At 46.4% G+C, this 26092-nt stretch overlaps 1 protein-coding gene across 1 annotated transcript in view; it reads left to right on the top strand.

Annotated features, from left to right (window-relative positions):
• Positions 1-7453: 7453 nt before the first annotated feature.
• Positions 7454-26092, top strand: part of GRK5 (G protein-coupled receptor kinase 5) — a 232659-nt gene continuing 214020 nt past the window's right edge. The window contains exon 1 of the mRNA XM_070363781.1: positions 7454-7745. Coding sequence (XP_070219882.1) covers positions 7694-7745 — 52 coding nt within the window. The 5' untranslated portion in view covers positions 7454-7693. The remainder of the gene's footprint in view (positions 7746-26092) is intronic.

Raw genomic sequence — 26092 nt, 5'->3', positions numbered from 1 at the left:
ATACATGACCACCGGAAAAACCATAGCCTTGACTTGATGGGCTTTTGTTGGCAAAGTAATATCTCTGCTTTTCAATATACTATCTAGGTTGGTCATAACCTTCCTTACAAGGAGTAAGTGTCTTTTAATTTCATGGCTGCAATGACCAACCTAGACAGTGTATTAAAAAGCAGAGACATTACTTTGCTGACAAAGGTCTATATAGGCAAAATTATGGTTTTTCCAGTAGTCATATATGGATGTAAGAGTTGGACCATAAATAAAGCTGAGCACCACAGACTTGATGCTTTTGAACTGTTGAGTTGTAGAAGACTCTTCAGAGTCACTTGGACTGCAAGGAGATCAAATCGGGTCAATCCTAAAGGAAATCAATCCTGAGTACTCATTGAAAGGGTTGATGCTGACGCTGAAGCTCCAATACTTTGACCACGACAGAGGATGAGATAGTTGGATGGCATCACCAACTCAAGGACATGAGTTTGAGCAAGCTCTGGGAGATGGTGAAGGACAGGGAAGCCTGGCATGCTGAGTCCATGGGGTCACGAAGAGTTAGACACAAGTTAGTGACTGAACAACAACAATCTTTCCTCCACTTCCCTGAAACACAGAGAGGCCAGATTCAGCCTGGAGAGGTGGGGATTCTCTGGAATCCCAGCTGGATCCCAGAACACAGGAGGGTTGTGGAGCTTGAGATATAAGTCACTGAAACATTCTCTAACCCGACGACCACGTCAAGAGCAGAATTCCCTTTGTAGCAGGTGAGGATGGTTTGTGTTGTACTGAGTCGCCTACCACACTCATGGGCTCATTTTAGCTCACAAACGTGGAACCTGAGGCTTCCTTTTGCCACCTGGGGGCTAGCTGCAGCTCTCCAGAGTTCGTGCTAGATGGCATCCTCTCTCCATAGAGGAGAGGAACGACAGAGAAGTGGAAGGAGTGCTCCCACCTGCCGGCTTCCTGTGCAAGCTCATGTCAATGGCAGGGAACCCACGCCTTTTCTCCTACTGGAGGAAACTGAGCTGTTCCAAATTATAGACTATACTCTATTTTACATATTTGTCAAAAAAACAAACTGTGCAAAGCATTATATATTTTAAACTCCACTGATCTGATCTGATTTGTTAGATTCCCTTTAGCGTATAACCGACTAGCTTAGACTTTTAGTAAGGGAGCAAGAATGCCCTCCTTTTTATTGGGTCAATTAAATTTTCACCTACCCACAGTGGCCTGAGGACAGTCAAAGCGTATATCAAAGTCTCAGAGATAATTAGGCTCAGAGTCTTTGGAGTCAGAGAAAGTTTATGTTATTGCAGCATTAAGGTCGAAATTGCCGGAGCCCTCTCATCCATGAGTCATCTGGCTTTAAAGGCTCCTAACACTGAATTTAATTCAGCTCACCTTTTTCTCTTTAAAAAGCAATTCTACCTTTGTTGTCAAGATTTTATCCCCATTTCCAGGGTAGGCTACCATGCTCAAACAAATGACCTGCCTGCTGCTGCTGCTGCTGCTGCTGAGTCGCTTCAGTCGTGTCTGACTCTGTGCGACCCCATAGACGGCAGCCCACCAGGCTCCTCCGTCCATGGGATTTTCCAGGCAAGAGTACTGGAGTGGGGTGCCATTGCCTTCTCCGAATGACATGCCTAATAGATGCTAATCATAAAAAGACCATCAGTGATGGCTTGGATTCTTTCCTTATCCATACTAACAGAAAATCATTGTAATTTTAAACAGATTACTAAGAAAGAGTCTGTTTTTCCTCCTTCCTCTCAGAATTAATTTTTATGCTTTCACTGTGTAATTTCCTTACCAATTTGAGCATTTTTTCCGTCATGTAAATCTATCTGATTGCTCGGCACGGAATAAACAAAAAATGCCCATTTGGGGGGGGGGGAGGGTAAATAGCTTGTATTTTTTTCAAGTCTGTAAAGTGAATTGAAATTGGTCTGCTTAGTCTTCCTTAAAATTGTGTGATTGCCTTAACTCCTGGGCAGATTGCTGAAGACAGCTGGATTTGAGGATGGAGGTACCGGCAGAAGGTGAAATCATCCCAGGAACTGACTGGCTTTTTAGACTGACCTCTCTGACCAGGAGGCCAGACTCCCCTACGTTTCCTTTTTAATCTCTGATCGGGCAGTGATGAAGACATTTTGAGAATTAACTAGTGCAGAATAACTAGCACCCCAGAGGCCTAGGTTGGGCTGTGTCTTGGCATGTGCTCTGAGTCAGCAAATACTGCCCAATACTATGTATAAGGTACTTACTAGGTTCTACAGAGAATGGAATCAAAAGATGAAAAAGACACATTTCGGGCCTTTGAGTAGGGAAGGCAGTTGATTGTTGTTTAATTGCTAAGTCGTGTCCAACTCGTTGCAATCCCAATGAACTGTAACCCTCCAGGCTCCTCTGTCCATGGGATTTCCCAGGTAAAAATACTGGAGTGGGTTGCCATTTCCTTCTCCAGGGGATCTTCCTGACCCAGGGATCGAATTCAGGTCTCCTGCTTGGCAGGCAGATTTTTTACCGATGAACTATTGGGGAAGCCCTCAGGGAAGGCAGGCACTCACCTAAAAAACTAGCCTTGCTAGTAATTAGGCTCATCAGTTGACCTAATTCTCCCAGGCTCAGTTTCCTTTGGGCTTCCCTGGTGGCTCAGGCAGTAAAGAATTTGCCTGCAATATGGGAGACTAGGGTTCAATCCCTGGGTCAGGAAGATCCCCTGGAGAAGGGAATGGCAACTCACTCCAGTACTCTTGCCTGGAGAATCCCATGGACAGAGGAGCCTGGTGGGCTATAGTCCATGGGGTTGCAGAGTCAGACATGACTGAGTGACTAACATTTTTAGTTTCCTTTACAATGGAGACAACAAGTTTGTAACAATTCAGGGCCTAAGTCTACTATGGGGACCCTCCCAACAGAACACAGCATCAGAAAGGGGACCTTTCTTTCTCACTAAAGGTCATGCTAAACTGCTTCAGTTTGAGGAACGTGGAGATCACTTGTGGCCGGAATCTTATTTCTGAACTTGCAGTCGAGACCCCCACAGATGACTCGGTAAAGTCTTGTTACAGAGCTGAGCATTTGGATGTCTACAGGCCATGATTATCTCGCAGCACTGAGGTGAAGCCTCCAGACAGATTTATATGATCAGCCAGTTAATCTTGAAACTGAAGGCTGTTACTGTCCCACATGTTGCTTGGAGGTCAGGTTTTTCGAAAGTGTGGTATTTCTACTACTACTCACATTTTAAAAATGTTTTGGTTAGGATAATAGAAGTTTTTTTTTTTTTTTTCTTTTCAAGCAACTTGACTTTAAAGAAAAATACTAAATAAAGGGAAGAAGAGTTGTGGTCTACAATATTGCAAAGTGTTTTTTTTCTTAATTAATTTATTTAGAGCTTCCCAAGTCGTCTGGTGGTTAAGAATCTGCCTTGCAGTGCAGAGGACACCAGTTCGATCCCTGGTCCAGGAAGGTGCCACATGCCATAGGGCGACTAAGCCCATGAGCCACAGCTACTGAAGCCCAAACACCTAGGGCCCATGCTCTGCAACAAGAGAAGCCAAGGAAAGGAGAGACCCACACACCACAACTAGAGGGTGGCCCCCACTCTCTGCAAACAGAGAAAGCAAAGAAGACTCAGCACAGCCAAAAATTAAAAAATAAAACATTAAAAAAAATGTATTGACTTATTTTTGGCTGAGTTGGGTTTCCTTGCTTTTCAGCAGCTTTCTCTAGTTGCGGTGAGTGAGGGCTACTCTTCCCTGTGCTGCCAGGTCTTCTTACCGCCATGGACTCTCGTTTCAGAGCACAGGCTCTAGGAGTGTGGGCTCGGTAGTTGTGGTGCGGGGGCTTAGTTGCCCCAAGGCATGTGGAATCTTCCTGGAGCAGGGATTGAGCCTGTGTCCCCTGCAGCGGCAGGTGGATTCTTATCCACTGTACCACCAGGGAAGTCTGCAAAGTTTTTAATGTCAGAGTTGGTCACCACTGGGTCCATCAATGAAGGGAGTTCTCAGAGAGGTGGGAACGTAACCGGAAACCTCCTTCATGCCTCCAGGCCCACTGTCAGCTCTCATTTCTCCTCTCGGATTCTTTCTAAGTCCCTGAAATCACTTCCTCTCTGCTTCCAAAGTCCTTTGTGTCTGTGTCCACAGTGACTCTTATTCCGTTTTATCTCAGTGGTTTTCCTCCCAGTTTGCTAGTCTTCCTAGCGGTGGACTCTCCTGGGAAATCACTTTGGTATTCCCTGCTGTGCTTGGCACATAAAGGTAAACTTTGAAGAAAGAGAAAAAAAATGGGAGAATGAAAGCCCTGTCTCTCCAGCTATTTCCTGATGATTAGAAAGCAGTGACACGAGGAGAGGGAAGGAAACTCCAGCTCCAGCACTGCTCAGAAAGCCAATTTGATTATTCAAGCAAAAGCAATCCATGTTTTAGGACAAAGATAGGTTTGTGACTTTCAGAATAGTTCATTTCAATTTATAAGAGCTCTAACCAAGCAGCTTTATCACACAATACAGGTGCTGACCGAAGAATGGGAAGATTCCCGGTTTATCCCTCATTTCTGGCCCAGCTGACCCTGAGTGGATTGGGAAGTCAGTATTTGTCTTTGGTGTATTCCCATCCCTCCCCAAATTGCCTGCTCTCCATTTGGATTTCCATTCTTGCTCTCTGCCAACGAGATCCCCAACTTACCTGTTGATATTTAATAGACTGCTCTTCCTGAATCAAACCCATTTTTCAAGAGGACTATGAGTCATTAATGCATTTAATGGGAAGGAATGAAGTTATAATGTTGGCGTTATGATCTGGAATGGAAACCTCCCCCCTCCCCTTAATCACTTAGCCAACTGCCTACTTTGCTTTCTTACAATACAGTTTAAGTTTACTCTGGGAGCCAAACAAAACAACTGCAACCCAGTTAGGTACTTTGCTCGCCAGAAATTAAGTGCATAGACTCCGAGTCTGATTGCTAGGTTCAAATCGGTAGGTCTTCTGTAGGTTTTCTTCTTATTAGTTGTATGACTTTAGGCAAGTTATAAAACATCTCCTAACCTGGTGACTTTATCTATAAAATGCAGGTTTGTTCTGTACCTCATCTGGATGTTGTGTTCAGTGAAATTAACCATGTAAAGTCTTTTGCGGGGGGAGGGGGGGGCGGTATCTTTTTTTGGTGGGTTCCAGCATCTTCCTGTGATGGTTGTTCAATAGCTAGCTGCGATTTTGGTGCTCTCGCAGGAGATGAGCGCACGTCCTTCTACTCTGCCTTGAACTGGAAGCAGGGAGCCCTTTAGTTGCTTTTGTCAGTCAAATAAGTAAAGTTTGGACTGGATCAGGCCTTAGGCTACCGGCAAGGGGCAAAATGCCTACTGCAGTTGGTGAACTCTAGGTGGCGCTAGTGGTAAACAACTCGGCTGCCCGTTCAGAAGACAGGAGAGACTCGGGTTCCATACCTGGATGGCGAAGATCCCCTGGAGAAGGGCAGGGCAACTCATTCCAGTATCCTTGCCTGGAGACTCCCACGGACAGTGGAGCCTGGCGGGCTACGTTAGGGTTCATAGGGTCGCAAACTTTCGGATATTACTGAAGCGACTTAGTACTCACATGCACGAGATGCTGCCCGCTCTGATTCTCTCTCTCTGAGAGACTCTTTGATTGTAAGTTAGGGCTTTCATTGTTAAGTAGGTGGCTATGTAGCCAAGACCAAGCCTGGGGTGCTTAGAATAGTAATGCCTAGAGTGGGAGATGCCTAAGAAATCATCTGCTCAGCTCCCTGCCTTTTGAAAGGCAAACTGATATTCCCCCTACTTTGCAGACAAGTGAGGTCCAGGAAGACCCACTGACCCAAATCCAGACACTAGGGAGTGGTGATGATGGATACACTCCATCAGGAAACAAGACAATCCAGAGCTGTTAGATCAGCGACCACCCTAGTTTCCAAGGCCTGAAAAGTCTATTAATTTCTTTATATTCTCCAATGCATAGTAATTGTTCGTTTATGTCTGCACCTCCCTGCCACTTCCTGGCAGCCCTTGAGGGTGGAAGATTTCCTCTTTTTGGACAGAGAAGACCCAGAGCCGGCTTCCGGACGGATATCCGGCCCGCAGGGTGCGCAAAAGGCAAAGATCTCACTGTTTTGGGGGGTCAGCCCGCCCCTCTCCCAGATAGGAGGACACTTGTCGCAGATCCGGGGTGTCCCACCGCCCGTTTCCCCCGGGCGAGGCCTTCGGAAGCAGCAAGGAGGAGACGCCAAGCGCAGATATGGGGCCCGACGTTCTGAGCATACAGTGGAAAGGCACTAAGAGCTCCAAGATGAATAAGCCTGGACTTGGGAAACGAATGTCCAACACAGATTTGGTGCTGAACTTACTCATGTTTCTGACCCCGGCGATTCCGTTTGCATTTTTATTAATATGAATCAGTTTGGGTTGGAATGAAGATTCTTGATTCGCGGCCCCGCGTGGTGGAAGGCAGGTTATTAGCAGAACCGGTCCGCATCCCACGCCGGGATCCCCGGAGTCGCAGACGGGTGTCCCCGGGCCCAGAGGGCCGGGGGTGGACCCGTCGTCCGCGTGGCCCCGCCGCGGCGCTTCCACCCCGCGGCCGCCGAGGGGCGCTCAGGCTGCGCGGGTACCGATGCTGCCGCCAGCGCCGAGTCGCCGCCGACTCGCGGATCCCCCTTCGCGCCCTCGGACGAGAAACAAAGTACACCTTTGTCATCCACAGAGCGCGTGTGCGACGGCAGCACCTCGGCCGGCCGCCGCGTGCGGGGCCCGCGGGCGCGCCTGGCCGCCTTTGGGCTGCAGCCCCCTGCCCGCGTGGGCTTGGCGTGCCCCGGAGGAAGCCGGGCTGCAGGCCCGGGCTGCAGGTCCGGCCAGCCTGACCTCCCTTCCACCCCGAGCACGCCACGCGGGGGGCCAGAACCGGCACCGGCTCCTGCCCGGACGCAGCGCTTCGCCCCGCCCTCGCCGTGGCCAGTGCACTTCGCTTTCCGGGCATTCGGCAGGGCGGGAAGCGGGCGAGCGGGACGACCCCTCCTCCCCGGGCATGGATGTGCGAGAACGGGCCCCAGGACTGGAGTGGGTGTGGGCGGCGGGCTTCAGCTCCGCCGAGCCGCCTTTGACTCCCTCGCTGCACGCCCCCAACGCCTTCCCTCCGAAGGCAAGTCCCGGGGCGGTTCTCGGATTCCCGCAGCCGCGCGCCAGTCCCGGCCCTAGCCCAGCGCGCGGGGCCGAACTACAAGTCCCAGCAGGCCCCGCGCCGCGAGGGCCGGAGCGGGAGGCGTGGCTCGGCCCAGCGCCTGCGCAGTGCGGCCGCCCCGAGCCTGCGAGTACCACACCCCCGGGACGGACAGAGGGGAGGCAGAAGCATCCGAAGCATTAAAGCATCCGCGGGAGCCCGAGGGGAGGAGAATGGAGTGACAGAGCAGCGCGCAGGGTGGGGGGTGGGGGGGAAACTGTTGAGGGAGGGGGGGAGGGGGGACACAGAGGGAGGAAGAAGCGGCGGCGGCGGCTCCTCTTTGCAGAGGTGGAAACTCCGAGGGATAAGAGCAAAGAATAATGCGGTAGGCTAGGCGGGCTGCTCGCTCTCGGCTCCGGCAAGCAGCGGCAGCAGCCCGAGCAGCGGCAGCAGCAGCAGCGGCAGCACCGTCAGGCGCTGACAGCCCCGCCGGCCGGCTCCTAGCTGACCGCCGACTGTCAATGGAGCTGGAAAACATCGTGGCCAACACGGTCTTGCTGAAAGCCAGGGAAGGTAAGAGACAGGGCGGGTGCGTGCCTGGCGCCTTCGCCACGAGCCGGGGTATCGGGCGGGTGCGGGATGCCCGCAGCGAGTTTGGTCGGGAGCAGGGCACCTCGGAGAGTGCTCGGCAAACGCTTCACGGTTCCTGCCCTTGTGCTCCGGGAACCTGGACTTGGGCATAGAAGGGGAAACGTCACGTCGAGGTTGCAAGGATTAGGATGCTAAAACAGATCCCCTAGTTTCCAGCTCTAACCTTACCGTGCCGTGCCTTCTCGGCAGCTGTTGAAAGGTCAGTTGGAAAGGCGTTCATTCAGGAAGAGATGGGCAAACATGCAAATCAAACAGCTTTTCCGAGTTGGCCCGGGATGGTTCTGTGAGTGAATTTGTGTGTGTGTGTGTGTGTGTGTGTGTGTGTGTGTGTTGGGGGTGGAGGGGCGCCGGCTGAGTTGATATAGGTTATTGCTGGAAACCATCCGCTGGGAATGTTTCTTAGGGAAATCCCGTCGTGTGGAAGGAAGCCTTTTAAAGGCAAAGTAAGATGTTGAGAAATTAGCCTGTTCACATAACGAGAGGATGGCTGTGCAAATCATGTAGAAAAGAATTCATGATTTCAGGGGTGGTTTTTTCCCCCATTGAGGAGGGAGAGAGATAAGTGGATTTTGGGGGGTTTTGGCTTAATTAAAAAAAGAAAGGTAAGTGTGCCAGTGCTTAGATGTGTTTTGGATGAAAATCATTAGATTTTCTGCATTAGGTTGGCAGGAAATACCGTCTAAATGGAGTGGGTAAGAAACTAAGTCGAGACTATAAACGCACTTTTTGACTCTTCCTTGAGATGGAGAGAGGGAGAGGGTGAGAGAGAAAGTGGCCCAGAAACTTAAGATGCTTCCTAAAATGATTCCGTGCGGGTAAGCATACATATTTAGGAACACCTGGAATTTATGTAACATTTCTTTTGCCAAGATTTGAGCTCTGGGTGCAGCCTTTTTATGAAAAGGGAAGTGGTTTTCCCTTTCATGGGAGGAGGCTTTATTTGACACCCAAGGTCGAATGCAGTCTCGGTAAGATCTTGACTTCAGAAGAGTACAAGGCGAGCAGTCCACGAAAACGCCCTATTTACTTCTTAATATTTTTCATTCACACACTTGGATGAATGAAGGAAGATTTTGCTCGCCAGCAGTAAAACGGTTCATGTTTATCCAGCCGATTCCATCACCCTGTGGCACTGTACACGGTGTGTGAGTAGGTGATGCACAACTCAACAACTCATGTAATTTCAGCTTCGTTTGTCTCCAAAGCACCAGCCTGAAGGTTTGCTTCGGAAACTCCAGCCGAGTTGGAAATGTGCAGGTCTGTTCTTCCCATTGCCCAGCTTTGGTGTGAACAGACTTTTAACCGAGGCTGTTCCTGGTGACTTCAGTTTCTAAAGCCCGAGTATTTTCTTTTTTCCTAACCCAAAATTTTTAGCAAATTGGGCCAAGAGGCTCGTGGGCTGTCTCCTGAACAGAGCAGTGAGTCCTGGAGGGGGAAAAAGCGGAGAAAACAGCCCCCGGCTCACAGCCTTTGCAGCCGCCACCTAGTGGTGGAATATGGTTGTACACCTGTGGGCTCGGGGGCTGGGAAAGTTTTCCCTCTCCATTCTGAAATTTTTTCCTGGGAAATCATTGGATGTGACGATACTGGAGGCTTTGCAAGTTTCACTGGTTTCTCCTGTTGCCCGGGGAATTCTGCTGCCTACATTTGCTGCTCTACACACTTATTTGCCTAGAGCTTGCTTTTTTTTTTTTTTTTTCCTCAGCATTTGATTGCTTCTTTTAAAATGTTTTGCTTGGAGTGGGCAGAGTATTATTAATTTTCTCCCCCAGTTTGGTCTCCCTAGATTTTTTCACTGAAATGAATGCACCACTTGGTAATTTTGTCTGTCAGGTTAACAAATTGGTTTTTTTAGAGCCTTGGAAAAGAGAGCTACAGTCTGGAGGCTTATATGGAATGACCGAATTACAGTGATTAAAAAGTTCTCAAGAATGTGCCTTTTACTTCCTTTTCCTTTTAAAGTCTTTTCAATTTCTCTTTGAGAGTTTGGTAGTCATCTCAGGGTGAGAAAATAGCTCCTGAAATTCCTTTGAAATGGAGGGGGCCTTCCCCATAAGAATACGGAGAAACTGACACCTGAATGAGAAAAACTAATTACTTACGTGGAAATTTCATTTTGAAATCTTCATTTCTCCCCCTGTTTTTCTTTTATGTCTAAAGAGAATCCATGATTTTAAGTGCTTCCACTTTCTTCTCACTGGGTCTATTAAAGATTTGAGCACATATATTCTAATTACTGTAGAAGCTTTTAGAAATAAAAGCAATTTATTTTTCTCTTCTCAATCTTTACATAGTTGAAGTCATTCTTTTCAGTTAAATAATTCTCCTAGTAACCACATTACCCGTGTATTCAGAAATGAAAGTTCCAGTCAGTATAATGAAAGCTCTAACATAAAATTTGTTGTATCTTTAAAAATCTGAATTGTTTACAATGTTTAAAACCACTTCTTCCTTGAAGATTATTGTGAGTGGTTATAAATGAGAAATATGGTTTGTGAATGCGAAATTTAATTTAGTTCAGTTAACAAAATACATTGTAAACAATTTAAAATGTGGCTTTCAAGTAAAAGTCACATTTGTCCCAAACAATAGAGAAACAGGCCTTGAAGAAAGACAGACACACTTTGCAAACGCTATAAATTTGGAGTTGTCTATGTTGGTGGGTAATTTGGGGACCTATCTTTTGTTATTATTATGCATTCTTGAAGGCAGATGTCTTCTAAATTCATTGTAAGTTAAAATTCTTACCATAATAATACTTTTATAAAGTGGAAAAATGAGTACAGCAATAAGATAGAAAATCTGTAAGTAAATTAAAGTGGTTCATCATTAATAATTAGAAAACATTGGAGACAGTTTGCACCTTTGTGACTGTTTTTTGAAATAAGATGGAGATCTGGGTTCACAATTTTAAACCACCCAAATGTATTTTGTTCTGGACTCAAGAGAGCATCAGCTCGATCATTCTTAGGAACTTCAGATTACTCTCCTGAAAATGGGTGGTTAAGGGTGAAAAAAGAAAAGAAGTTGAGACTGAATTCGTGCCGATTTATGGAAATGAGCTAAGTGATTAAGCATTTAATGAAAAGAAACCCAAGACTAATTCTATCTATCTATTTACATTTCAGAATCTCAGAAAATTGGCAAGCACGCTAGTGCTGAAATCATAGTTGTGAGAAAGACTGTTTGCAGACCTTTTGTGTGTTTCCTTTTGATTTTATTGTTGCAGTAAAGGTTTTTGTCATATTCTAGTGTTTTGCCTCACTTCTTTGAACGGTGGTGAGAAGAAATTTTGTAAGGTCCCACCCTTCCTTTCTTCCCAGGGCAGTAGTAGCCATATTTGATCAATAAAGAGGACAGAGGGGGAGTATCGATCGCATTTTCCTGAGCATGGTACTAGCAGGCACGACTACAGGAACTGAGAAGTCAGAAACGTCATGGTTTTTGCCCTTGGTCAGGATGTCGAAAATCAGAATGTGCAAGAACCTTTCACTCACGTATCTCTGTAAATTTGTTGGCCTGGATCTTCCCAGTGATTAAGATTGGGGACCTGGAAACAGGTGACCGCAGAGGCTGGGAAGGGCAGGGGAGGGGAGGGGATTTGCATGCAGCCAGCCTGCTGGGACAGACTCAGCATTCCATGGCAAGGCTGAAAGCCCTTCCCTCTTTTCCTTGCACCCCTAGTTCATGATGACAAAACTGAAATATCATTATTAGAACACTGTAATGTCTCTGAAGCCCGCAGCCGTTTTAACTGTTATCGGCAGGCGTACTTAATCCACCCCTGTGGCTGCTTCTGCCCTAAAGCTTCTCTGCACAGGAGAGCAGCAGTTTTTGCATCCTGAGCTCCGGCAGCTCATCATGTGTTAAAGCTGCTGGGCCTATTAAAGTACAATGCCATCATTAAACAAAACTGCCTTTTACTTTTTCTGAGTTTCTTTTCAGTACTGACAACTTGGATGTGGAGAAACTAAAAGCAAATGGTTTCAGAAGCCTTGCTTTCTTACAGAAAGGTTTCAAATGATGCTTTTAATTAATCTAGGTGCCGGTTTTTAAAACCATCAGATAAATGCCCTCAAGACTCTCATCTTTCAATAGCTTAGCTGCTGCTTGTCAGATTCTAAACTCCAGAAAGCTTGATTCTTCCACTCCCCAGACTAATCCTTGTTTAAATTATGTCTTCAGCAGCCATAACTCTTGTAGTGGCTTGCTAAATGATACCCTTTGGGTGTGGGCCGAAGACTTCAATAACATTGGAGTGAATTTCAGGAAAGAGCTCACTCAGTGCAGGACCAAATTGACCTTTACCAAGGGCCATTCAACCCAGACCTGGGAACTCACAGTCTTCTAATGAAATGGTTTCAGGACTTCGGTCAATATTTAAAGTTAATAATTTGTTGCCGGTATATTTGTGGCTTATGGTAAAGCATTATAATATCTTGACATTTTTGAAATAAACAAGTCTTACGGTTACAAAAAAAATCTTACTACAACAGATCATACAATTCTAGGTGAAACGTGAGAAGATGATAGAAAGTGACTAAAACCAGGTGACACATAGAAAAGGAAAGGGAATTTCTTCCGTCTTACAACCCCTAGCCCCCACGCCTCACTTCAAAATAGAATAGTGAAGATAAAGGGTTTTAAGATGTGATTTTTAAATGATTAAAAATAGATTATGTGGGCTTAACTAATAGGAATGATTTTTGCTTTGAAACACATGCTGTTACATTTCAGTGGAAGATTTTATTTTAAAATACCCTAAATATTGAAAAGATTTTAATCCATAAAGCTTCTTAAAATTTTATCTTTGGGGGATAAAGACAATATTGTTGTATTTAATACCATCCAGACAGTGGGGGAAGCACCCCATTTGGTATAAATCACACCTACTTTTTTTTTTTTTTTAAGCAAAAATTCTTTATTATCATCAAATATTCGAAGTTATTCATGGTACCTTTTAAAGAGAAAGCAGTTCTGTCCTGTCTAGACTTCTGTCCTTTCTAGACTTCACAAAACAAGACAGTTTCTTGTTTTGTGAAAACCATTTTTAAATTGTCTTTTGAAATTCTTACAAGGCTCAAATCATTCATTCATTCATTCAGCCTTTAATTGTTGAAGGACGCTGTGGGAGGTGACATTTGGGGGGTTAGCCTTGGAGAGGTGCGGCTGGAGGTGGGTAAAGAGATGGAATTGGACATCATCTTTAACTTCTTAGGCTTTTAACCTGATAAATCAGATTTGAGTAGAACCTGATTTTTCCTCCAAGGAGCTGAAGCTGATTGTGGTATAACCTGCTTAGCTGGAAACTGTTGACTCTGCTGTGCCTAGAGCTTGGACACTAGCCTGTGGGACCAAAACATGACTTAAGGATAACTCAGAGGTCATATTTGAGGGATAGGCTGGAATCTGGAAGACAACTGCTAATTTTCCAAGATGGGTGTTTTTATGAAGGTGTTTTTTGCAGTTCCTGCAAATGGAAACCACTTAAGACAATCGCAAGAGGTCCCTTTGGTTGGGGGTGAGAAGATCCAAGAAGAAACTGGTGTGCAGAGGTATCTTCCGGGCAACACCTTGGTGGTCTTCCTGGGGCAGCAGCTGGGCGGAACCAGTGGGCCACCATTCTGGAGGAAAGATGGTGGGGGCCGCCTTCCTTTGGATTTTTCTTGGGATTTCTTGGGCTTGAGCACGTCCTCTGGTAGAGCCTGTCACCTGGAATAACCTGAAAATGTTCAAGTGTCTGTCTAGTCTTCTGAATATGTGCCCTCCAACATGGTAGCTACTAGCTGCATGTGGCTGTTTATATTTAATTAAAGTGAGGGACTTCCCTGGTGGCCCAGTGGGTAAGACTTGGAGCTCCCAATGCAAGGGGCCCCCGGTTCGATTCTTGGTCCGGGAACTCAATCCTATGTGCCAAAACTAAAGGGCCCGAGTGTTCCAACTAAGACCTGGCACAACCAAAAAAATATTTTTAAAAATTAATTAAAGTGAACTATTGCATTCCATAAGCGTGCCAGCCATGTTTCAAGTGCTCAGAAGTCCCAAGGGGCCGGTGGCTACTGGATGGTATGGAAGTGGAGTACCCCCAGCTCTGCAGAAAGTTCCTGGGACGTCACTTCTAGGCTTCTACACACATTGAGTTAAATGAGGATGAGAACCTCATAACTTCTGACATGAAAATTGGGAGAACATAAGGGAGGGGGCAGGGGGAAGGAGGCGAGAAACAGAGGAGGGGCTGGGGGACTGGAAATTAGGACTGAGTCCTAATCAGAGAAAAACACAGTTCAAGGACAATCATAAACATTGGTGGTAGTAATAAGCCACTCATATTTCTCACCTTCCCCACCTTTTTTTTGTATCTTTTTGGGAAATTGGCCTCGACTGAGCAACTGACTGTCCTGATTCAAATTAAGGGTGTATTACAGGCTTTCCAGGTGGTGCTAGTGGTAAAGAACCTGCCTGCCAATTCACGAGGCTTATATAAGAGTCGCGGGTTCGATCCCTGGGTTGGGAAGATCCCTTGGAGGACAGCATGGCAACCCACTCCAGTATTCTTTTTTTTTTTTAATTTAAATTTATTTATTTTAATTGGAGGCTAATTACTTTACAATATTGTATTGGTTCTGCCACACATCAACGTGAATCCGCCACGGGCGTACATGTGTTGCCCATTCTGAACCCACTCCAGTATTCTTGCCTGGAGAATCCCGTGGACAGAGGAGCCTGGCAGGCTAGTCCATAGGGTCACACAGAGTTGGACATGACTGAAGCAACTTAGCATGCATGCAGATATACATTATTAATTAAAAAAAAAGTTGTGTATACAGTAAATCCACAGAAAGAAGAAAAAAAAACCCGCTTTCTGTTTACTTCAGAAAAGGTGGTCTAAAATGAACAGGACAATTGATAAAAACAATTTTAAGAGTTTCCATTTCTTTTGAACAGGACAGATTGCAAGAAGATCATGGAGAAAGATGTCAAAAACACACTGTTCTTGTATCCACTTTAAAATGATTTCTCCTTAAAAACTTTTCCTGTGAGATTTGAAACATTTTAACAACGCTGTTAGAACACACTTAGAAAGCAGCATGATTATTTGAAACAATAAAACAGCTCGTTGCTGTTCTTGGGGTCAGAAGCAAAGAATAGCTATCTGAAGTTGTGCCAAAGAGTCAACTGGTAACCTCCTCCTGACAGAAGTCTAATAAATTAGGCTAATTTCCACAGGGCCTGTTTTGTCTCTAAGAATCTGTAGCCTGTGGAGTATCAGTATTTTTTTTTTTTTAAGGCAGTGATGAAATAAACCTCAAAGGACAACTTCTGGGACCTGTGCAGAAAGTAAAAGAAACAGATAAAGAGATACGAACATTCCTGGGTTGGAAAGCGGCCACAGAGGCCCACGGGGTGGCCAGGGCCTGGGCTGCCCCAAGGCTTCTCAGGGGGTTTCCTCATCTGTTCTCCACTTTCCAGAATAGAAATCAGCCCTGCTTATCAGATGGGGAAAGTGAGATGGAAGAAAAGGACCCGCTTGTCCAACGTTACTTGAAATGTGGACTTTTTTGGAGAAGCCCCCCAAAATCCTTTAACATTCCCAAAGAAATCTTTCCCTTCCCTTATAATCATATTAATATAAGCCCCAAACTCCCACAGAAACCAAAAATCCCCAAACCAAACCCATTTCTCAGGGTGATATGGTTTCTAAATGTAAATGCTCTGAGGTTGCCATTGTGGGCAAGAAAGAGTCTCTAACAGATTTCCTGGGGAAAGGGGCAAAAAAAGAAATGGGAATCTAACTGCCCTGCCAGACCCTGATTTCAGCTAAATTGAGAGCAGTTGGAAGATGTAATTCCTACTAGGCTCTGAATGACTACCATAAGGTGAGTCCTCACAGTCAGCGTTTCCATTTTAAAAGGAGAACTGTTGGGACTTCCCCAGTGGTCCAGCAGTTAAGACTCCACGCGCCCAAGGCAGGGAGCCTGAGTTTGATCCCTGGTCCAGGAAGATTCCAGATGCTTCAGGGCAACTAAGTCTGTGTGCCACAACTACTGAGCCGGTGTGCTGCAACTGAAAAGATGCTGCTCGTGGCAGTGAAAATCCCACCTACCGCAACTGAGACCTAAATAAAAGTGATGATTTAAAGAAGCAAAAAATAGAACTCTTTATCAATGCAAATGAATCTGTGATTGGCGGGGGTGGGGGCAGGGAGGGGACAAATAACATACATGCCCGTGCGTGTGTGCACACGTGGCCGCATCACCTGTGTTCTCCTACCCGCCTTCCCCACACCCTCATGCATACCTGCACACCCGAAGAGCAAGGCCAGTCAGCTTCTTGGCATTCTTGGTCCTCCTGGCAGGGGTTGGGGAGAATCTTGAGTAGCCAAAGAATTGCCCCCGAGGGACAGGAGCTTAAAGGAGATGGATGGTAGTAGCCACACCTCAGTGGCGGCAGCCCTCTCCTTGGCAGGGCTGGGTGTGAGCTACCCAGCGTGTGCAGGTCACGTCTGCCCCGAGCCCCACTTCCTTCTGTGCCTGCTGCCCCTCAGAAGATCCTTGTCCCCAAGCACCTCTGTCTCATGGTGGCACCCTAGGTATATGCTTTGCTGTTGCTGTTGCTAAGTCGCTTCAGTCGTGTCTGACTCTGTGCGACCCCATCCTCTGTCCCTGGGATTCTCCAGGCAAGAATGCTGGAGTGGGTTGCCATTTCCTTCTCCAGGTATATGCTCAGGTCTCTGCGACCATCTTTACTAATAAAAAAGTAGGGGGACTTCCCTGGTGGTCCAGTGGCTAGAATGCTGCATTCCCAGTGCAGAGGGCGCAGGTTCGATCCCTGGTCAGGGAACTAGAGCACAGGCGTCTCAACTAAAGAGGCCAGGTGCCACAACTAAAAACTCTGTGCAGCCAAATAAATAAATGTTAAAAAGAGAAAAAGCAGGGGGCTGGGAAGGGGGAAGGGGAGACCTACTGGAGTGACTTCCCTGCCACATCGAGGGCCATGCCCCTTCTCCCTCCCAAAGAGAATGTGTGAAGCAGCCTTTTTCCCCGGAAAAGCTCTCTCAGGGTTAACCTTTTAGATATTTCAGGGGTAACCATATGGGTATTTGCGTTTAGAAACCAGAACATGTGTGTGCACACGCGTTTTGCATTAATTTAGCAACTTTTCGAGGCTCTTTGGGAGCTGAGAGTCTCTTGGGGGTTGCTGTCTTGGTGGAGAGGACACAGCGGGATGTCACCAGCTCCCTAATGAGGGGACAGGAAGTCAAGCCTTTGATCTGCTCCTGCAGAGAAGGTGAAGCTCTGAACTTAACCACTACAGGAAAGGAAGTGGGGGCTGAAGGATAGAGTGACTCAGCTACAGGGTAGAGAAAACCCAGCCAGTGTAACTGGTCTGCATATCTGATAAAAGGCCTTATGAAACCTCATTTGAAATGGAATTCCATCTTGGCACGGGTCTTAGCACCACTTGTGAAATGGAAACAAGCTGGAGAAGGTCAGCAAACGGGCCATGGAAAACAGCTCTCCCATGGCTTGTGCAGGAATGCGCTCTGGTCCATCAGACACTCAGGAAGAGCTCCTTGGGATGCTTAAATAACATCCCCTGAGAAGGAACCCTCTAGAAAAGTAGGGGCTTTTTGTTGTTTAGTTGCTAAGTCATGTCTGACTCTTGAGACCCCATGGACTGTATGTAGCCCGCCAAGCCCTTCTGTCCATAGGATTTCCCAGGCAAGAATACTGGAGTGGGTTGCCATTTTCTCCTCCAGGGGATCTTCCTGACCCCGGGATCGAACTTGTGTCTCCTGCATTGCAGGTGGATTCTTTACCACTGAGCCACCAGGGAAGCCCAAAATAGGGAGTTGGGTGCGGACAGAGAATTGGGATACAGGCTTGAAAGCAAAGATGTCTCAAGATCCCATTTTTCTCAAGCTGAGTGCTGTTGTGGGTTGATGTCACCAAGCCTACAGTCACGGATTAAGGAGGCTTTCAGTCAGATGAGTGTGTACCTGCAACGTAGGTGTCCAACTAACCTTGATCTGGGAATGACTGACGGATGCTATGTTTGGTATGTGGAGGAGGGGAAGAGCCAAGAAAATAAGATCCTCAAGAAGTGGCCTTGGGGGGCTTCCCTGGTGGTCCAGTGGCTAAGACTCTGAGTCCTCAGTGCAGGGGGCTCAGGTTCCATCCCAGCTCCCATGCTGCAGCTAAAGATCCTGCTTGTCGCAACTAAAATAAGATCTTGCATGCTGCAACAAAGAAGGAAGAACCTGAGTGCTGCCGCTAAGACCTGAGCAGCCAAATAAATAAATATTAAAGAAGAAAGAAGTGGCCTTCATGTCGCAGTAGATGGCAAATGAGGAGATGACTCAACATGGTTAAGAAAGATTAACTAAAGGTATAGGGCAAATTGGAAAATGTTTTCCAAATGTTTGTCTTAACTGTGAAAAATGTCTGGCAGACTTCCCTGCCCCCACCCCCAATTTGAAAGTGGTGTGTTTTACTTGTTTTGGAAGAAATAAATATTTGCATTAGTCCAAACATTTGGGGCAAACAGTTCGCCCCAATCTGAAGGCTCTGTGGTTTGAAGATGTTTCACACTGATAGCACTCATACCTTTTTTGGCTAAATCGGAGGTAGCTTAGGACACGATCCTCACGTGCTTTTCGCATCGCTGCTAGAACAACGCTGAGCAAATGGAAAGAAAGTAGGAAGCCAAACACTGCTCCTTCCAGACCCGGAATGGCTGATGACTGACGGCATTTGAAGGATAGAATTGTTACAGAAAAATGGCCTCTCTGCTCAGGGGCAAAGAGGCTGGATCCAATTAAGACAAGGAAAATGTATGCTCGCTCAGAGAAAAAAATGTCCAGTCAATCCTGTAATCCTCTCTGGAGAGGAAGGGGCCTTCACGACGGGGCTTTATGGATGATGCCAACCCCTGTGCTATATAATAATTAGTAACCATTGCTTATTCTGCCACACACTCGTTCCCCAAACCACTAACCATTCCTTGGGGTGGAATGCATCAGGCCTAGATATTTGCCCCAGATGTCTTCCCATCAGTAGTATCCAATTAGAGGGTTTTTTAAAGTTAAAGCTTAATTTCTTATAGAGCAGGATGCAAATTAAAGAAGGACAAACCTGATTTCCTCGACGTTTCCACGGTGACTAAGGTGAGGGCTGGTCTTCTGGTTGCCTTCAGTTTGCTATCAGGTGGCTAACTGTTTTATACCCGTGCCTGGTCTTGTTGCTAGTCTTTTTGGGTGGCTTACAAGCGTTTCAGGAATGCCCTTGAGGGGGTCAAGCATTGGAGAGGCCTAATCAGAGACGTGGACTTACGTCTGCTTATAATTTCATTCTCCCATGGTGGGCCTTTGTGTTCTAATTGTCTGCCCTAAGCAGAGAGCTTGAGGGAAATCCCTGAAAGCAGAATTCCCAGCAGAGTAACCCTAGGTTGGTTCCTGCATCTTCCCCAGTGTCATAAATCCAATATTTAGTTAAGTCCCACTGTGTGTGGGGCCCCAGGCTAGGCTCTAAACGGAGGACAGGAAACAATGGAGTTTCCATTTCTTTCTTTTTAAATAAAGGTAGTTTTGTTTTATTTATCTTTTTGGCCACACTGCACGACTCTGGGACTAGTTTCCCGACCAGGGATCAAACCAGTGCCCTCAGCAGTGAAAGCATGGAGTCCTAACCACTGCACTGCCAGGGAACTCCCCCCTTCTTTCTAATGGAATCATTTAGGAATTATACAATCCTTTGTACCCATGATTTCATTTAGTCTTTACAGTCCTGTAAGGTGTGTTTTATTCTTCCCTGTATTATAGATGAAGAATAAATGCCTTTTCCGGGTGCAGTCTGCTAGTTCCACAGCCCAGATCTAGTGCAAAACCCAGTCTTCACTCTGATCGTCTTTCTGCCCCATCACAGCTGCTGCCCTCAATAATCTTACCAGCTAATAGGAGCATCAGTACTAACATGTATGTAAAATAATCAGTGTGGCACTGTGACTCATAGTTCAGTATGAATCATTCTACCTAATTTGAAGGCTTTCAAACATTTGCACAGACAGTGTATGCTGTGTGTGTGTGTGTGTGTGTGTGTGTGTGTGCGTGCTTAGTCGCGCTGTTGTCTCTGACTCTCTATGACCCCATGGACTGTACTCAGTCAGGCTTCTCTGTCCATGGAATTTTCCAGGCAAGGATACTGGAGCAGGTTGCCATTTCCTACTCCAGGGGATCTTCCCGACTCAGGGATGGAACCCGTGTCTCCTGCTTTGCAGGTGGGTTCTTTACCAATGAGCTGCCTGGGAAGCTCCTGTGCAGACAGTACTTGCTTCCTAAAGAAAATGCAAAGAACAACACAAAGCATCAAGAAGGAAGGAAGAATCTCCCTCCTCCCATGTGCCCCTGCTACCTGTCCCACCCCTCAGAGAGAGTTACTGTCAGCATTAAGGTGGACGTTTTCCCCACTCTCTATGTATATGCACGTATGAACATGCAGATACATTTGACACCAATGGGATCTTGGTATACATGTGCTCCTGCAGCTGTTTTCAGTCAACAGGAAGTTGTAGTGCCTCCCCGTATCTGTGTTTATAGTTTCCCATGAGACAGAAGGGTGTAAGGAAAAATTGTGAAAGACTCTGGAAACGGAGTGTCGTTTCAATGGAATGCTGGGTGTTTTCTAACAGACCCTTAGGGGTTATCTGGTTGTAAATGGGTCTGTGCCTTTGATTGTTTTGAAGTAGTTTAGATGTGTTTAACCAAGGCATTTACCATAAAGAAGGCATTGGAGAAGACCCTGATGCTGGGAAAGATTGAGGGCAGGAGGAGAAGGGGATGACAGGATGAGATGGTTGGATGGCATCACTGACTCGATGGACATGAGTTTGAGCAAGCTCCAGGAGATAGTGAAGGACAGGGAAGCCTGGCGTGCTGCAGCCCATGGAGTCAAAGCGTTGGACACGACTTAGTGATTGAGCAACAAACAGTTTAGGTTTCCCTAAATTTTCAACAGTTTAGGTTTTCCAATTTTTCAATATATTGTAAATAGTGTGGGACTGTTCTCCTCCCTGGATAACATTATACACTTAGACACTTGGTTGCCTAGCACGTGGTGGTCTCTGTCTCATAGGGTCTCCCACCACCCATTCTTCACCCCCCACTTTGGGAAGAATACTGATAATTTCTGAAATGGAGTTAAGTGACCCTAGGGATGTACAGAGCATATTTTCTTATGAGGAAGAAACATGATGCACATGAGGACACGTGATGCGACCTTTTTGAAACCTTTAGGATTTAATGCCCCCGTGTGAGTGTTCAGTCATGTTTTCTACGGTATTCAAAGCCTCAGTTAGGGAAATAAGTTCGGGCAAAGACTGACTTGGCAACAACTTAGTAATTGCTCCTGGGTTTTGCATGTGTGAATCAGCAGGGAACACAGGCTCAGATAAGGGCCCATATTTCTTTTGCTCTTTTTCTCTTGGCCTCACTGCGAGGCTTGTGGGATCTTGGTACTCCAACCAGAGATCAAACCCAGGCCCCTGGCAGTGGAATTAAGGAGTCTTAACCACTGGTCTGCCAGGGAATTCTCATGTATTTCTCTCCTTGGCTCATCACCACCAGCCAGATTTGGCAGCCGTTATTATTGTTATCTCAGGTTGAGAAAAAGCAAGCTCAGAGAGGTGATGTCACACAGCAAGGACCCACTTCTCCCCATTCCTCCTCTGGTGCTAGCTCACTACATCTTTCCCCATCTTTAAGGACTTCCATGTTTGTTGTCGGAGAAGGCAATGGCACCCCACTCCAGTACCCTTGCCTGGAAAATCCCATGGATGGAGGAGCCTGGAAGGCTGCAGTCCATGGGGTCGCTGAGGGTCGGACACTGAGCAACTTCACTTTCACTTTTCACTTTCATGCACTGGAGAAGGAAATGGCAGCCCACTCCAGTGTTCTTGCCTGGAGAATCCCAGGGACGGGGAGCCTGGTGGGCTGCCGTCTCTGGGGTCGCACAGAGTCGGACACGACTGAAGTGACTTAGCAGCAGCAGCATGTTTGTTGAATGTTGAGTAATAGGGAGGCAACTGAACTTGAGGTTCAGAGTGCGTTGTTCAGAGGAAGTAGATTTATAACTGTATTTTGGGGAAGGGGGGCACCATTTCCTAATTCTTTCAAAGGTGCTGCTGTTGGTTCCACGCATTGTCCTTTGCCTCCTATCACTTAGGCGGTAGGGCTTTCTCCTCTGTGGACTCCTGCAGGTTCTTTCGTTGGTAACTGCTTTGACTGCAGGTTTGCATATGATTTACCTGGGTGAGGGTTCTGTGGGTCCCACCTTGAGACTCCAGGGCGCAAATAAAAACAGTACAAAAGAGAACAAGTCCTGGCCCTGCCCACCCTAGTGTATCTCCTGAGATAAGCTTGGCTCCAGAGCAAAGTCCAAGGTCCTGGGTCCTCAGTATTTTTGTAGCGGTTGGAGGAGGGTGGCATTTTCTTCCAGGAAGCTTTTGCGGACGTACTGGCTCATCTGCCTCGGGGCTCACCGCACCTGGAAGCCACAGGGGAAGGAGAAAGGCCGTCCCTTAGTTTCACGATATCGTCACTGGGTCGTGGGCTCCCTGTCATCTGCAGGAAGGAGCTCCACCACCAGAGCCCGCTCCTGCCTTCCACAGAGGAAGGGCCTCAGGACCAAAGGAAGCCCCGTGGGCACCCAGGGCAGGGCCAGTGTGGAAGCAGCCTTCAGAGTAGGACCCGAGGGTGCTCCTCCACGGCAGTTGGACTCTTAATACTGATTCCCAGGCGGCTGAACTCCGCAGAGCCACTCAGGGCTGTGAAGGACCACAACGTGGGCAGCTTAGAACCACAGAAGTTTATTGTCTCACAGTTCTGGAGGCCAAAATCAAGTTGTGGGCAGGCCACGCGCCCTCGGAAGGTGCTGGGGAAAGATATTTTCCAGACCTCACTTCTGGTAGCCTTCAGCATTCCTAAGCCTGTAGATGACGGTCTTCCTTTGACTGTGTCTCTGCAGGCGGTTTTCACTCTGTACTTGTCTGTCTCTGGGTCCAAACTTCTCCCTTCTATAAGGACACCAGCCTTACTTTTTTTTTTTTTAACACGCTGATTATATATTTTTTTAGTTAATTTTTATTGACATCAGTCTTACTAGATTGAGGGCCACACTAGTGATCTCATTTTAACTTAATTACCTCTATAAAGACCCTGTTTCCAAAAGGGTCACATTCTGAGGGTTATGGCTTCCACATATCTTTTTTGGAAGGGCGGGGGAGCAGACACAGTGCAACCCATAACATCAAGGTCTGCCCACGATGTTCTGAATCAGAAGCTCATGGGAAGCACCTGAGAAGCTGTATTTTAGAAACTCCCGAGGATCAGCCAGGTGTGAGGACCACCACCCTGATGGGCCTTAGAGCCTGTAATACAAAGTGAAGTAAGTCAGAAAGAGAAAACAAATATCGTATATTAATGCACGTATGTGGAATCCAGAGAAAGGGTACAGATGAACCTAGTTCCAGGGCAGGAATGGAGACCAAACACAGAGAACAGAGGTGCAGACATAGGCAGGGGAGGGGAGGGTGGGATGAATTGGGAGACTGGGATTGACGTATATACAGCATCATGCGTAAAATTTAGAGCAGTGAAGTGCAGGAAGCTCAGCTCAGTGTTCTGTGATGACCTAGAGGGGTGGGATGGGAGGGGCTTCCAGGAGGGAGGGCATATATGTATACACATGGCTGATTCACTTAGTTGTACAGCAGAAACGAACGTAACAATGTGAGCAATTATACTTCAATAAAAATAATAATAAAGTAAAAGTTTTCTCACTCTCTTCAGAAACGATCTTGGAGACTCAGCTACAATCTGGCTCCCTAGATAGGACCCTCTGCTGCTTCCCTCTCAGTAGATTTCTCCCCTCTGCTCACATCTTTTAGTGTTGGGGAACTCATACCCTCTGTCAAGCTGGATTTTAAAAATATATATATTAGGTAGGTAGGCTTTTTGCTTCACCCACTAAACAGCAAACTCCTTGAGAGCAGGGACAAGGGATTTTTCTCTCCTTGTATCTCTCTGGCCTCACCAAATGCTAATGGTAAACTGAAGTCTGCTGTTTAAGCCTAGAAATGCCCGGTGCAGTGCTGACTCACCAAGTTTCCTGGTTCTGCTTTGGCAGCATCGGTTAATAGAATCAGTGGGCTGCCCTGCTGAGCGGGCCCTTCTGATGCTGAAACACAGCTGGGATGCCCGCTGTAGAACTGGCATCAGAACTTCAGTCTCTAGAGTCCCAGGTCTCTGCTTTCCTTGTGAGTCACATTCAGGTAACCGACATGTTCAGCCAGGGGTCAGAATCTTCTAGCACATGGGGCTGCTGTGTTGCTTGTACCTGGCACAGCTCAAGGAAAAGCCGTTTCATAAATTCCTAGAGGCGGCATTGAGACGTCCACTTTTTTGCTTTTCAAGGTAATGTGGTATCTTCTCTTGCTGTTAAGTGCACCACGTCAAGGTGTGCCATTTCTATTGAAAGCACAATTAAGGCTTCTAGTGAAAAGGCTTCCCAAGTAGCACTAATGGTAAAGAACCTGCCCACCAGTGCAGGAGACGAAAGAGTCGTGGGTTCGATCCTTGGGTTGGGAAGATCCCCTGGAGGAGGGCATGGCAACCCACTCCAGTATTCTTGTTTGGAGAATCCCATGGATAGAGGAGCCTGGCGGGCTCCGGTCTGTGGGGTCGCAATGAGTTGGACATAAATCAAAGTGACTTAGCACACAGTGAAGAGGTTGAAGAGAAGGGAGAATGTGCCACCGACCCACTGGCTGTATGAGCTTAGACTCACTGCTTGACCTCTCTGAGCCAAACTTTCCTCAGCTGTTTAAATGCTCGCCTTAGCCCACATGAATTCTGGAGCTCTTCTGACCATTCAAATGTTGAGAATTTGCTGGTGCATAGTCCACTGATGACAATTCATCTGTGGTTACTTCATAATAAAATTTGATGTTAATTTGAAGAGCAGGAATTACATATTAAAATGAAAATTACCCTAAGGAAAGAATTGGAGCTGGGAGGGGTTATGTGTGTAATAGAAACAAACAGGAAAAAAAAAAAAAACACCAAAACCCCCAAATCTGTCGCTGCTAATTTAACTGAAGCCTGAAATCTAAGAAAGGCAAATGCATGATTCTAGTATTTTCTTTAGTGGATTATAGAAAGGAAAATTAAATCAAAAGTAAAAAATAAACAGTTTGATTGTTCTACACTGTATTATCTTCCTGGCAGATTATCTTCCTGTAACAGTCTTCCTGGAAAATTTAAAAAGAGACAGTGCTCTGTCTGGTTAAAAAAAAAAACAAAACCCAATAAGGAAATTGTGTTGAGAAAATGTAAGTTTTCCATCTAGGCATGAGTGATGTGAACATTTTCATGTGGACTTGGTGACATCCCTCAGGGGTCAGAGATAGGTTTCTTGGCATTGCCTGCTTTTGAGGCCTCTAGTTGGGGACATTGTTGTCACCTACAGGGAAATAGGTTAGAGATGGGAATGGGAGCTGCCAGGCACTCTTGTAGGTTTCCTGGCAAATCCTGACCTGCTTCTTTATTCCCCTGCAACATCCTGTCTAGACATCTGCCTTAGCTTGGCTGATGACACAGATTTCATAGACTAGTGTGATGTTGAGAGGGCTGGTGGTCCCCTTCTGTGTAAGGTTCCTACACCTGCAATCAGTACAAGGTGGAGACTGGTAATTTGGTTTCTGTCCTTGCTTTGTTGATGGTTCATCTGAGGTCACAAAGCTAATAACGTAGCCTTTCTGTATCTTGATCATCATGTGGGGATAATGCCCTAAAGATTACAGAGACCAAAGAAAGAATATAAATAGAATACAAAGTTCAGATACAGACCCAAGTATATGCAAACATTTACTATATAATAAAGGATGCATTCAAATCAATGGGAGAAGAATAGCTTACTCAGGAAACAGTGTGGAGATAACTAGCTAACCAGTCATTGGGGAAGGCATATTAGATGCCAGCAAGACTGGTATTTCCCTCCCCAATTCTGATTTAAAAATAATCCTAAGGAATGACTCCATTGGCCTGCTTTCTGTCAGTGGATTGCTCTGGAACAATTAACATTAATCACAAGCATCAGTTCTTAGACTCTTAGGTTGCCGGCCACTGAAGTAAAGTCCTAAGAACATGGTGGCTCCAAAGAGGATGGGGGTTATTAGTGCGAAGTCACTTCTAGGGGGAATAGAAAGGGTACTGG

This window comes from Bos mutus, chromosome 26 (assembly GCF_027580195.1).
Source record: "Bos mutus isolate GX-2022 chromosome 26, NWIPB_WYAK_1.1, whole genome shotgun sequence".
Lineage (NCBI taxonomy): Eukaryota > Metazoa > Chordata > Mammalia > Artiodactyla > Bovidae > Bos > Bos mutus.
This window is presented reverse-complemented; position numbering and strand designations above follow the sequence as displayed.